The sequence below is a fragment of the Parambassis ranga genome, chromosome 4 (assembly GCF_900634625.1).
Source record: "Parambassis ranga chromosome 4, fParRan2.1, whole genome shotgun sequence".
Taxonomy (NCBI): Eukaryota; Metazoa; Chordata; class Actinopteri; family Ambassidae; genus Parambassis; species Parambassis ranga.
Window position 1 is genome coordinate 11,021,505 of NC_041025.1, and position 15,282 is coordinate 11,036,786.

Sequence of the window (15,282 nt, forward strand, 5' to 3'; positions counted from 1 at the left end):
ATCTTATTCAGGAAAGACATAATGATACAGACACAGAAATCAGCCCCACGCTACGCTGCTCCCTAAAAAAACAAACAACACAAACTGAATGATTTCCCCCATGATTAAACTGCACTGTTTGATTGCATTAAATGTGTTTAAAGTTTGTTTTTGTCACAGCCACAAAACCAGGAACATGTAAATGTGAAAATGTGTCTTAGAAAAACACATGCTAAAGTGGGACATTCATTACACACTGCAGGTTCTGACTGACTGCAGGATGACTCTCTCTCCTTGGACCAATAGCAGTGTGCTATACTGACGATATTTCCATGCTACATCAAAAACATGTTTAAAGACACTGCCTCCATGAAATGAAAACAACACTTAATAGTTAGAATTTTTGTGAGCTGGTTGATGAATGAAACATGAAACAGCAATGCACTGAAATGCAGAGTCATTTCCAGGAAGTCACTTCAGGGGGGAGGAAATAACTCCTTCCTTGCATTCTTTTACTATTACATGACTAAAAAACAATAGGTGTTATTCTCTTTCAGAAAAACATGCAGTGATTACATCACTTTAAACAGACATGTCTCTCGGTGTATTTATTTATTATTTTTTATTAGTATTAGTGTTAAATGCCGCGTACTACAGGACAAAGTGGGATTAACCCGGGATTTTTTTTTTAAATCATGCTGTCAAAGCATGAGGCTACTGCGGAGCTTCTTTACATTATACCCTATTATATGAAATCTGTTGAAACATGTATCACATGGTGCTGTGTAGTGTGGGTGCCACATTTTTCGTGACATATGGATGTTTGTGGTCAGCTCCTGTGACAGCTCGGTGTGGTTACCATGGTGACTCCATGACACAGAGCTGCCTGACTCTCTAAAAGGTCGATGCCAGCTGATTCACACACAGAGAAAGATTCAAAACAGCTCGGAGACCCTTAATTGTTATTGGTAAAAAATAAAGAATTAAAAAAAAACTTGTTCCTATTTGTATTTGATCAATTGGATTTTGTTCAATGTTCACATACAGTACACTCCTCACCTGTATACAGCCCTGCATTCTCTCAGTCAGTACTCAACAGGACATTGGTTAAGTAAGTATCTCTGCTTCACATCTGCCTTTTATCTAAAACTGGAACAGGTACTGATTTGTACTATGGGTGGGTGTTGTTTATGAGTTATGGTTGGGTTCCCAGTTTCCCATGATGCACTGCAGATTCTGCTATATTATCACCACATGTAGAACGTGGACCACATGGACTGAAATCTTTGCTGCTTCATTTCAATGCAGTTACACATAAAGAACTGAGATGTATTCAGGAAATTTGCTACTAAGACACAAACAAATGTTTGGCCTGACATAATATTATCTAACCATCTCAAAAAGGCTCAGGCGCCCTCGCCGTGTTTGATTCTTGATACTCTGAAGTGCCTAAATGTGGTGGAGTTACCAAAAAGTAAGCAAGATGGCAGATGTACAGAGTGTCCATATACATTATCAGACACAGATAATACCTCCAGCAGGTAGGATAGATGAGAGGCCACCTCTGGATGTTGACAAGGACATCAGGAAGCAGAAGTACTGGCAGAGCACCAGTAAAATGTGACATCCATGTGAAAGCAATCTGTGATCCTGTAGGTTTTATACACATATAAAAAACAGTGCTGTTTAGATTTTGGGTTCCTCATCAGTTCCCCAAGTAGGCCTTAAAAGCTTTAAAATGCTAAAATACAAGGGATTGCTATTACACACAATAAATTACAGATCACAAGCTTGTGTGATAAATAACTTTAAAATCAACTAGATAGATAAAAATCTTTTAACAGTAAATATATTGGTAGTACATGGATAAAACAAACATACCATGAATCATACCCCCACAACTAATACTACCCCCAACAAAACCTTACAAAAACATTCAGTTGTTCTTTTTGTGGACAGCTTTTCTCATTCACACAAAGCAAACACAGAGTGCTTAAGAGTCTTGAAGAAACAGAAGACACAAGTGTTTGTATGACCTTATAAAACCCCCTTTTTCACTGGGGGCAATTAAAGAAAGGAGATGTCTGAGTGAGGGAGGAGCTGTCGTTCAGCGCACACTTTGTAAACTCTCCTGATCTTCCCCAATTTATGATAAAAATCTCTCACACTGTCTGCAAAATAAAGAAAACAAAAATGATGTTGAGAGATGCAAACAGAGAGGGACACTTATGGACACTCCTCATGGACACTAGTTCCAAATTTCTACATAAAATGGGACCAAATCACTTACAAACATAAAAAACACCCCACAGAGAGGAGTCACACTGTCCCAGCAAACAAATGTGCTTTGTTTGGTTTTCTCTGTGTGGTTTTAGGCCTTTGTTCAACACAAACACAGCCCTTTTTGCAGCAATACCTTTCAACACATAATGCAGGTTCGCTCAGGTGATGTTTACAGAAGAAAAGCAGTGAACAAAGAGATTACATTAAAAAAAGTTTTGTTTTTGTCTCAGAATTTCAACAGTAGGGGCCAACAGAGATAAATACAGCATCCTACACAAAATCAGTGCACTCATATGTTTGAATGATTCTGGATTGTATAAAGAGAGTGTGCCAGAATGAGTCTAATAAACAGGATAAAGCTATAACTGCTGTATTTACTACTGTATTTTTTAAGCCTTTTCAACCAATGACATCAATCATTTACATCAATGAAAGTTGTCTGTTAGAAGAATGCACTTTTTATTTGTACACATGTCTTATGGTTGAATCACGTGAGGAGCTTATATCAAGTTTCAGCATGGGACAAATTACATGAATCATCATCATCATATGACCATAATAATCTGTGTTATGTGGTTAAACTGTGTCACGTGGGGTTAACATATATATTAACTTTGCTGCTTCCTCTCTATTAGTGAACTTTATCTGTTTTGACCATGTCTGTCCCCTCCTGCCTGTAATCAGGAGGCGCTATAACTATCTCCTACTTTTAAATATGACTTCAACAAACCAGACAGAGGAAAGGCAGACATTTACATACATTTAAATATATTTAGCCAAAGCAGACATTTAGAAATTATACTTTAAGTGTTTTAAGTTGAGTATAAATTATTTTTATTTTTAGTTGTTAAGTGAAACAAAAATGGCAAAATGACCTAATAAAAGTCCGTAACTGTGCACAAAAGTGCAGCAGAGCCGCTGTTGCTGAATCGTTGCGGCAATAAACGGAGCTGTGCAGACGAGCAGACCTACAACATCCGGGCAATAGGCAGCCTGCGCAGAAACGGAATGGCGGAGGTAAGTGAGCGAAAACGAGGAATGTAATGACCCGAATGATAGAGAAACAGGAGCGAATACGAGACTTGTGTCACCGCGTACGGTTCACAAAGCTGTAGACGGTTTCTCCGGCTGGCGAACGGCGGGTGAAAGGTAGCTATGAGGGCTGTTTAGAGTGTGAAGCGGGGGAAGAAATGGAGAACCTCTCCAGCGTATCGCCTCTCTCCGTTCTTGGCTTTAAAGAGCCATTCCCTCTGCCTTGATAGCACAGCCGTAGAAAACAATAGGCAGCCCGGCGGGGTCTAACACGGTGGTGCTGAACTATTTCAGGTGCGCCCCGCCGACGAGGTGGCCTGAAGTGAAAAAGTTGGGTGACATGTCATGACAGGGCGACGGTAAACTCCGGCCGTCTCTTTCGGAAATATTGAGAACTACTTATTTCCTTCTTGTGGCACTCGTAGCGAGGGAGAGAGGAAGAGACGTTCAGCACCAAGTCACAGGAAAGCGCCCCTGGTCAGCCAGACAGCGCCCGATGGGCTGCACAGAAACAGCAATATTTACGTTGTTACCGGATCTACAAGTGGGCTGAAGGCACTTTGTGTGAACTAGGTTTGGTATTATCTACATGAATCCTCTAGCAAAGTTTTAAAACTCTGTATGTGGCCTTCATCACAGTGAATACTTGGCTAAGTTAGTTTGGACCAACACGTATTAAAACCGACCTGAACTGGCATGTTGTTCAGAGGAAAAGGCCGGAACACTTCTTTATAAATGTATAAAAGTGATATCATATCATAAGTTATGCAGAAAAACTGTAGCTCCAACAGCTGCTGGTCTCCTGAGTCAAAAAGAGTGGTGTGAAAGTCAGCAGTCAGCTGATCTGTAATGGGATGAGCCAGGATCAGCCACTATTTGATCCCACCTTGTTTTGTGTGTACATGTGCACATGGTCACATGCTACACCATTGTAAAGCGTGCTGTTTAACATGACTATGAATGCTACAGACAGATAATGTGGTGTGTTTGTGTCTGCAGGTGGGTGGAAACTAGGTTGTGGCCTAGTGGAGAAGTGGATGAGGCACGGCGATGAAGGCCCTCAGCAGGAGGAGCAGAAGTCTCAGCAGGTCTTAACAGGAGTTGGAGGAGTCCCGTCCTTGCCCCATGAAGATGGCAACACAGTCCCACACTGTATGAACATGTTTCTTTCTGTCAGAACTGCACCTCACTGTCTAAAAGCAAAATATTCTCATGTTATTTTTTAGATTGTACTGCTATACTGCAGGTTTGCAACCTAGACCCACATTAAATCAGTGTAGCCACTGACCTTGGTAGTAATTACTATAGGTACCTTAAAGAATAATTTATACAGTAATTTGCAAAAGCATTCATTATTTATAAGCCGGTCTGAAGGCCACAATTATCACATCATGTAGCTGAATGCAGAAATATTTGGGACAGACTCTAACAGAATCTAAACAGACTCTAATAGTTGTATTGTCACACAGCCTCTTCACTGTGTGTGGAAAGCAAAGACCTGATACAGGAGCCTTGCTCAAAATCACTGTGCAGTATTAAACAAAACATAACCAATCAAAATCACTAATGTAAGATACTCTCCTCATTTTAACAAATGATGTTTAACTGTTTATATTCTTACCCTTTGTAGCATCATATTGCATCAGAGTTCTGTAGAGACAGTGACTTTCACGTCCTTCATACTATATTTCAAAGTGTGTTCAAGGGAATGTTTTTCTTATCTTGGTTATATTATGCCATGTGCTTCACATATTGTGTTGGTCAATACAAGCGATTGGTTTGTCCAGTGTGTTGTAAAGACAACAGTGACATCATCATACCCACAACCCTGTGGAGGCAGTTTTGCATTCTAGCACTAACAGCATGGAGTAACTTGTCTTGGCAGAGCTGCAGCTCTCAACAAGGCCTGTGTTGAAGTGATTGTCACCTCTTCTAATAGTTTTCCCCCCATTTTAAAGTGTGAGAGGAAATCTAGTAAGCTGATGAAGTTGATGACAAATATTAAATGCTGCCAACAAATTAATAGTACTTGATTTGAATATCTGGAACTACAACTTTCTTACAAAATGAAAGTTCAGCATCATGTGTGTGATTTAGAGGCCCCCCCTGACCAACAGGATAATGATACCATCTGATACTGATCCAATACAATTTCCTTTGCAGATATTGCAGGTAGCCATCAGGAAGTGTGAAATGCCATAATGCTGACTCATTCCACGCTCCATGTGTGTTTATTGTGAGTCAAGTCAACCAGCATGCTTTGTGTGCTGCTGATTCAAGACGTAGCAGCCCCATTATATAATACTCAATCCAGCTGTTCAGTCAAAATCAGGACTGATAACTGATATTAATATTGGATAGGTGTATCTTTAATTGACCACCACACTTTGTTTTTACTGGCTCACCAGTTGGCTCTGCAAACTGTAGTGTTCTGTGGACAGACATTTTGTCCTCAAGATCACTGAACTGTGTCCGGTGTTTTTTTTCTTCATAAAAATGTGGCAATTATTCTAACCTGTCTCTCTTTCTCCCAACCATCTCCCTCTACCTGTCTGCCTCTGTGGCTGTAGGCCAGTGAGCTTCCTTTGGAGGAGCTGCTGGCTTTGTATGGCTATACAGTGTCTGATCCAGAGAAGAACACCTGTCACATGGCTGCCAGCCTGCCAAACATGACACTGGACAAGGTATTATATAAATTGAGGCAGACCACTGCAGTTTTTTATTACTCTGATCAAATTTACATTGAGCACTGCATAATGTTTTTGTAGGAAATTGAACAGTCTGGGTAATAAAATGTAATTATTCTTCATTGAATGCATGTGATTGATTTTTGAAATGAAAATATTCTTTTCTGCTGACATCTGCTGCACAGTATGATACTGTCTTTTGTTCAGGATCAGATAACTCAGGATCTCTTTCCTGGGGAAGAAGAAGAATCATCAGCTGATGATCTCACTCCCTCAGTCACCTCAAACACCTCAGATCTACTTCGCCGCCTGAAAGGTAACACACAAGAACTCACTCTTTAAAACGTGACTGTATAAAATTCAAAATGATCCCAGCAAAGAAAGGCTAGAAAGTGGATTTTTTAAAAATTTTAATTTCAAGAGAAACACATTTTTTTGTGTGAATAAACAGCTTGTTCAGCTCAATTTTAAATCACATTGCTACATATATATATATATTTATATTTATATTTATATTTATATATATATATATATATATATATATATATAGATAGATATATATATATATATATTTAGAGAGAGAGAGAGAGAGAGAGAGAGAGAGAGAGAGAGATATGTATTGTATGTGGGAAGTATACTTCGAATAACATGCTGAGCTCTGTAATATCCAGAAATTACATGGAAGCTTTGAATTATTTATTTCTGTCACTCTCCATATGACAGAAATACGTCAAAATCTGAAGGGCTTCAAATTATATTGAAGCAGCCTTTACTTGCACTGATTCTATTTGAACGTTGAGAAAGTATTGCTGCTTCCATTAAATATTATGAAAAATAAATATATATATATAGCGGTCCCCTTTGATATCTGATAGTTAACCTTTCCCTGAAGATAAAAAGAGTGTGTTTGACTCTTCTCTGCTTTTCTGTTTTTAACTTTAAATTGTGTCTCATAAAACCCAATTGTGTTTTATTTTCATTGATATTGATAATTTTTTTTAGCAGAAATATATGACTTTGTAATCTCATCAGGAGTTTAGACAAAGCTATGACATGGTGTGCTCTGTTTTGGCTCACTAAGGTGGAGACAAAGACACGTTAGTCAGCTCATCAGATGAGGACTCTGATGACGTCTCTATTCCCTCCAATGAAGAGCACAAGGTGAGTTTAAATAATCTTATGTTGACACTTAAAGAACCAGTTTGTAGTGGCATCTAGTAGTGACATCACAGATTACACTGACTGGCACACAAACATAAAGGGGAATCTTTTAATGTAAAATCACAGAAGCTCTATAGCCTGTGTTTTGTTGTTGTTATTGTTGTTTTGGGTTTTTTGTCCATTGCTGTTATTGAAACATGTTGGTGCAGTGTGACCGCCTCGGGCAGAAGGGTTTAGGCCACATTAGTTAACGTACAGTCTGAGGTAACAGTTGATTATGGAGTAATGACAACACAACAGGACAGTGTACGTTTATCCTTCAAACAGAATGTGTGATCTCACATTTGGTCCAGCAAGCACTCGAAGCCTCAAAAGCATTCTATACACACTACACTCCTTTCTGCATTGTAGTTATCATGAGCTTTGACCATACAGGATTATCCAATCTGAACAAAATCCCTTTACCAGACCAGCTAAACCCAAACTAACTCCTCTACATGGGACCTGATTTAGACCGAACCACCATGGTTTCTAAGACTAGCCAAAAATGCTGCACTGAAAAATATTTTCTTTTATGCCATTTCTCTAGCCAGTGTGTGTGCTTGTGTGTGCGAAAGCAGTGTAGTGAAGTAGTGTAATGCGCTTTGAGTACCTGAATAGGTAGAAAAGTGCTAAATAAGTACAGACCATTTATCATTAGTTCCAAAATTCCGGTCAGGCACAAGGACACTACCACATAACACAGATTATTTATTAAGATCAGATTGTATTACCATATATTACTCGTTTTACAATTTCACCGTGTTCCCTTTCAGGAGATCATGGTTGGTTCCATGTATCAAGCAAAGATTCCTCCAATTAGCCCATATACCTGCCAGGAGAAAGGTAAGGTCCTGTTAATGTTGTGAGAATCAGCTTTATCCAGAGTCTTTTTTTATCATAATGACAGTGAATTTAATGCCCTGAAAAAATAATGAAAACAAACTACATTTACACACTCAAAATATTTGCATAGTTTATTACTCCAAAAATAAATGCATGATGAAAATTAAAGCTGTCTGTAAACACAGGAAAAACACAGTTTTCCTGTTGTGGTAGACTTGCTCAGCTATGCAGACAATATATAAATATGCTGTTTAAATGTGTGTTTATATGTGCACTAGTGTTCAGGTTTTGTGTTGTATTCAGTTCATGTATATGGAGCATGACAAATCTGGAGATTCCTATCCCTGTAGAAGTGATCATAATTCATGTGTGATTAATAGTGCCTGTGTTCTTTGCCAGCACAAAACTTTTAAAACCTGAATAAGGTGTTTACATGCAACATTATCCTGGTTTCTATTGGAGTTTCTTAAAACCAGCATAAGTTCAGAGTTCCTAAATCAGAATACGGTCCCTGAACATATGAAAGTATACTTAAAAAACCTGATGCACTTTTGTGATATTGGTGTTCATGTCAGCTTTCTTTGCCTGTTACTTTGCTTCTCACCCTCTTTTTTTGCTCCAGCCTACAGCAGTGAGGACCAGTTGTTGTGGATGCCTGGGGTTCTTCCCACGCAGGAAGTGGAGGAGTTTTTGCTGAAAGCACAGAGGTCACAAGGTCAGGAGGCGGTTGCTGTCCAAGACAATGAACAGGTACAGTAAAGTAGTGTGAAAAAGCTTCTCAGAAAACACTGTTAGCTACATTACCTGTGGTTAGACTCGGCTGCCAGCAACTACACTGCGTGGCTTTGGAACCTTTGTAACCACCTCCTAATAAAATAACCTATATCAACTAAATGCATTTGATGTATTACACTGTGGTCAGTCAGTGTCAGTAGTCTTGAGATCCTCCTCTCATGGAGTAAAATCTTTCTTACCCTTTCTTGTCTCTTTTCCTCCACCTCTAGGCACTGTATGAACTGGTGAAATGCAACTTCAATGCAGAGGAAGCACTGCGGCGGTTACGTTTCAACGTCAAAGTGTTCAGTGGTAAGACTCTACCTGGTATGACTGGTATTGCATAGTATTTTACTTACACAAGTCACAATGCAATATTTGCTTTCCCAAACTCCATGGGTGTATGTGTGTGTTGTTGCATTGTGTGTCACGATATATGTGTGTGGTAAAGTGCAGAAAAACATTACCTAAACACACACCTACCTAAAAGTATGACTGTTCCAATTTTACCCAAGCTACTGATTTCAGCACCACAGAGGACGAACAGTTCACAGACATGACCTCATGACCTCCGCTTTAAAGGACCAGTGGGCACAGTTTAGTAATTAGCCATGTGTATCACACACACACTGGTCCTTTAAGTGTTTTTCTGTAGCTACAGTTCAGATTGTGCAAGTTATATATATTTCTTTACCTGGCTTACATGCAGTTTTATATGTCACATGTCTATGGAATGATGATTCCATGTAAGGATTAAGTTTGGTATGCAGCACTCTAATCCTGTTATTGCTGTCTTTAGAGGAGCTGTGTTCCTGGAGTGAGGAGGAGTGCAGGAACTTTGAGCATGGCTATCGAGTTTACGGGAAGAACTTCCACCTCATTCAGGCTAACAAGGCGAGTGTGAAGGAGCTGAATCTGTCCAGACGTGTGGTTGTCTAGATCAGACCCCTGATGAACCTGCTGTACTCATGTGAAGTGTTCTCTTCCTCAGGTACGAACACGCTCTGTGGGGGAGTGTGTGGGATATTACTACATGTGGAAGAAGTCTGACCGTCACATGTACTTCACCCAGCAAACCACCAGACTGACCCGCAAAAAGTACAGCCTGCAGTCAGGCAGCACGTGAGTTCAAAATACCCTGCATGATAACGTTTATAGAGGTGTAGTTTCATTTAATTATAAAAACATCTATTGCTATAATTTCTGCTATTAAGCATGATAAAGTCCTAAAGAAAAGGATAACTTAATAATAGGTTTACTTTTTTATACATTAATATTGCACATTGTAAGGCTTTTCTGCATTTGCATTTTGTCTGTTTCTTCTATGAATATTTTTCATTAACACCAGACTGTTCTCACCTGTTCATTAGTTCACTCCCATAAAGTGTAACTTCACACAATATACTGTACCACAACTATAATAAAAGTCCTCTGTTTTTTCCTTTAGCACACTTCTTTAACAAGAATTCATGTTTATTTTTGTATTAGTGTTTCTGTGCTGTAACATGGTGTAACTACTCTTCCTGTCCTGATTACAGTCTGTCGGTGTTGTGTGTTTCAGGGAGGATGGAGACCAGGATGGAGAGGTTGGGGATCTGGAGGGAAGCAACAGTTCCTCAGGGTTGTTGTCTCACAGCTCCGTGGGCACCAGGCAGCTGGAGTCTTCGTTACCTCCACAGTCAAACTTGGACCTGGATAAACAAGGTGACAGTTTGATGATGTCAGCCTCTTATGAACACCTGCTGTGCTGCCTCTGATTCTGGAAACTCCCATAATTCAGCCTGCTTAGCTCTCAGACTTTTACCACAGGACATTTGCTGCCTTAATGACTTAAAAGTCATTAACTGAAAGTTATTTGATGACCTCATCCTCAAAACAAAGACAGAGCTGCACAAATAGAAGCCCCACAGTTTAGAAAACTTCCACTTAATTTGACTTAAATTTGAATTGTGAGCCTTTCATAAAACTTTGTTATATTAAAAAAATGGAAGGAGTTTGGTTTTCAGTACAGTTACGTTTTTTTTTCTTTACCCATTTTTGTGTATGTAAAGCATTCCATAGCATATCCGACACATTTTCCAAATCACATACTTTTCTACTGTCTTGTTATGTAATACATGCAGTTCCATGGATTTTACTTTGTCTATTTCTTAGTTTGATTGCATACTTCTGTTTTATTTTGACATCACATATTCATTCAATTTTTTTTTATGAAACATTTCCATGTCTCTTTGTTTTTCCCCACCTGTTTCTGTCTTTACGTCTGTGTTTTGTTTGTGCGTGCATGTATGCATGTCTGTATCTGTGTGTGTGCATGCTGTGCATGGTGCTGCAGAAGACGAGGGCCGCCCCAGGCGCAGACGAACTCCCCGCTTTCTGTTAAAGCCATGACCTCGGTCCACACAGGCTGCAGAAAGCAGGCTGGGCCTGCAGGTAAAGAAAACAGGATGAGGAGCAATAAAAGATAAAAGGGTTCTTGCTAGGAATAAATCTCATTGACTTATCAGTGGTTCATAATCAAACCCTAAGCAGAGCTGAAAGGAACACCCCTAATTGAGTCTTCTCTGGCTGTTGTAGTGTCACATTCAAATGACTCATACCATCTCTGCATATATGTTGTCTAAAAGAGTTCAACACCATCAAAATGAACATTTTAAAAATTAACCCTTGTTTACAGTTAGACTTACGGTAAAATACATATTGCTTTGATATGAGTGGTTTACTTTTAGCTGAGGACTAGAGGACAAATCATAACTAAAATACAAGAGCTCTAATATCCCACTGCTGGTAATTTAAAGAACATCTTGAAACATACACTGTAGTGGGGCTAGGTGTACATGGTAAACACTGAAAATACACTATATAAAACATTCAACATCAGAACAACTCTGTAGTAGTTTTTTCATTGATCTTCCTCTGTCCAGATGGTGACTTGGTGATGGGGCTGTCAGAGCTGTGCGCTGATGAATGTCCTCAGCAGCTGTTTGGATGTCCCTTTTCTCTCCCGCCTATGGGCAACCAGCAGGATCCTGGCTCAGACAGTTGTTGTCCCTCAGCTCCAGTCCAGCTTCAGACTCAGCCCTCTGCACAGAGCCCCCAGTGGGCCTGCGGGAGCTCTCCATCCCACCACGACAACCACGGTCTCCAAAACCCCTGCTTCTACCAGCTGCACATGCGTGGTGGACCTTTTGTTTCTGATGGCCCTGACAGTGGTACAGCAGGCGGCGGGGCCGGTGCCCCCCACAGGCTCCGGGTGGAGTTTAGCCTGCCATCCGTCTCATCTCCCTCATCACACTTTCAGGCATTTGGCAGCCTGTTGCATCCTTCCCCCATCCAGCATCCTCGCTCTCTCACACAGTGATAGAAAAATAAAAAACTGGTACTCTTTGTAACTTCTCTTGGGTAGAGATCATTTATTGTTATTGATCTTTATACCAGGGTTCAATAAACCACGACAAAAGTGCATTTGCTGAATTTTTTTTTTTTTGGGAAAAGAATGGACCTAATTCTCCCTGTGTCAGTGGGTGACTTATCCATCTATCCCTCTTTTTAAACTGAGACTTTTGAACCTTCTGTCCGTTGTGGAAGGATGAGTGTGTCAATCACCACTTTCAGGCATTGATTATGTGCATATTAACAGTTATTTACACTGAGTCCGTTCATTTGATTGGTTACAATATAAAAGCACAGCGCAGGTGATGAGAGCTGCCGCCTGTTTCCTCTAAAACAGATCAATGATTGATGACGTTGACTACTGTGGGTTTTTCTTCTTATTTATCAGGACAGAACAGTTTGACTGCTGCTTTCTAGATTACCACAAGAGCCAATCATACCTTTCATTATGTACTTCACATCTCTGCATTTTTTTTCACTGCTGCTGCCATTTCAGAGCTGTCATTTAACAGTACCTCGCCTGACATCTGTCCACACAAATGGTATAGAATAGTTTATTTAAATTTAAATGTCCTCTCTTGTGTCTGCAGCTGTATTTCCTTGTTAGCTCTTACTGTAAATATCCACCTCCTCCACTTTGCCTAAATGTAGAATTATGAACAGTTTTTCTGAATGAAAATCCTGAATGAATATAGAGCCATGTAGGAGCTGCAAGGAGTGCAATATTTCTGCAGTTTTTTTCTTTGCTTTTGCGGAAGATTTCATCCGTGTTCTTTCCTGAGAATTTGTATATAGAGAGATTTCTAAAGGTGCATTGTATTTTCTGATTTTTTTTTAATCATGTTGCATCATTAGTACCATGAAGAACCTGTTGACATGATGAACAGGCTTCAAAAACAGAAATATAAAATGTACCGTACATGCTAAGGTGAATCCAAACAGTTTCTCAGGTTCTGCAGATCTCCTGATGCAGCGACTGTCCCTCCATGAACATGTGAGAGTCAGTCATCACTCTAAATGCATGGTGTTTATACTATTTAAGCTTTAGTCTAACGGTAATGTGAGATGTGGAGGTTCTTTCCTCTTGAAGCTTCCAGCAAAGTCCCACTTTGAGTGACCCATGCTGCAGCCACAACTATTAGTCACTAGTGCAGGAGGCATTTGTGACTGAATGGAACAAACATACTTGCTTCGTGTTGTCTCATCAGGTCATTGCTTCTTCTTGCAACGTGCTCCATGGAGCTGGTTTAGTTTGTAAGAACCACCAAGAAGCAGCAGCATCCACTCTGTGAAGATTGAAGTGAACATGATTAAAATAATTGCTTGTAGTCCGAGGCTGGGGTGGATGTTTGGTATGAGTAAAAATAATTTCATTATTTATAAATATGTGACGTCTCAAAACCATATTTTACATCTTTGGCAATTTGACGTGGTGTTTTGATTTGTGAATTCCTTCACATGTGCATGTCAGTACCTTTTAGTCGTACTCCATAAAAGTTCCACACAGTACTATGATTTAGCTCTGCTTTGTTTCATCTGCCCTTGTTCTCTCTGTAATGAATGAGCTGTCTCTGTGACCCTTTATTTAAGCCCATTTGGTTTCAGTTCAACGTTTTGTTTTTGTCTTTGACTGTTTACATGCAGGGGTTCTGGATAAGACCATAAAGGCAGATAAAATGAGTAGAATCACTGCCTTTTGTTAATTCTTTATTTTTACTTCTTCTTTTTTTAGCAATTTATATATTGTACTGCTTCTGTTATTCTAATTATTATATTTTGTAAAAAAAAATAAATAAATAAATTGAACAATGGGAATATTCAAATGTATTGATGCTGTATGAGTTACTTGAGTACCTGATGCTTCCAACACCTGTCTGATCGATATTGAGATATATATATATATATCAGTTTTACTAAATGGACAAAATCCATGTTACTTAATTAAAGTCATTAGATTTTCAGCCCACCTTGATCTGGAGACACGCCTCCTGTATTAAGATCAAAATTAAACACAGGCTTCAACAACTGCAGTACACAATGTTACTTTGTCGTTTTCTTTATTGTGCTGCAAAAACAAGTCGGCAGCATCATGTTCAACACTAGAAACACACAGACAAAAACTGAACCTCTTCAGTTTGAGTTTATTTAACTGTCATAGTTCTCTTTTGTTCCAGTGCCTCCTTGTCGTGCATATGTCCTTGACTGCTAACTTCTGGTACTTCAACCCTGTTTTGTGGTAAGATGAGTGTAGTGTTTTTGTGTAGACTTACCAGAGCAGTTTGTTGTATTTCTTATGTGACCTTTATAACTCTATAACTTTATCCACAAACTGTCCTGATATGTTTGCCTTGTGAGTCCATCTTGTGTCGACCATCACCTTTACCTGTTTGTTTAAAGGCATGTTCAAATCACCAAAAACATTACACTTAAAATACAGACAGCCCACAACACAACTTCTAAACAGTTACTCTGTTTAGAAGTCCTTCTGTAGGATGCTCCAGAGCAATGCCCAGTGTTTTGGCTGATGAGATATATTTTGTGAAACTAATGTGTATATGTAAGGAGACTATTTACACCATCTACAATGACCACTTACTATATGTCAGGGTCACCCTCACAATCTGTATTAACAAATCATTGTTACATCCTCATCTGCTGGATTTTCCATTTTCTGTGTACATAGACGGTAAAAACCTGAATCTCCTGTCCTATTTTTCCTCATTCTGACATTTTTCTGTATAAATCATGGAGCATCAGTGCACTGATGAAGTGTAGTGTAATTCTGGTTTAGTCTCTGGTGCCACATTCTGGTGTCATTTTTAATTTCTGTGTTAATCCCAGTGTTTTCTCCAATTCTGCCTCTTCCAAAGTCTCACAGTCTGTGATTTAATGCATGCTGTCAGTCAGTGGGAGTCCACAGTGTGCTGTAAAGTGAAAACTCCCTGAATGTGACTGACACTGCCTGTCAGCTGCTCCTGACGGTGGAGTTCTCCTCCTACTTTTTAGAACTATGCAAAGCCTTCAGAGCATCTCAGCTCAACCAACAGCTCCCAGTCACACATATTTATTTCCAACCGAATAAATCTGA

The 15,282-nt window shown here is 39.5% G+C and overlaps 1 protein-coding gene across 1 annotated transcript; it reads left to right on the forward strand.

Moving 5' to 3' along the window:
• Positions 1–3,188: 3,188 nt before the first annotated feature.
• mier2 (mesoderm induction early response 1, family member 2) lies at positions 3,189–13,895 on the forward strand. The gene is made up of 12 exons (XM_028404617.1): positions 3,189–3,279; positions 4,294–4,446; positions 5,865–5,978; positions 6,189–6,297; positions 7,063–7,142; positions 7,958–8,027; positions 8,650–8,777; positions 9,032–9,113; positions 9,601–9,695; positions 9,793–9,923; positions 10,363–10,505; positions 11,726–13,895. The coding sequence occupies exons 2-12, from the start codon at positions 4,420–4,422 to the stop codon at positions 12,160–12,162; spliced, it is 1,416 nt and encodes a 471-aa protein (XP_028260418.1). The 5' UTR covers positions 3,189–3,279; positions 4,294–4,419; the 3' UTR covers positions 12,163–13,895.
• Positions 13,896–15,282: the final 1,387 nt, after the last annotated feature.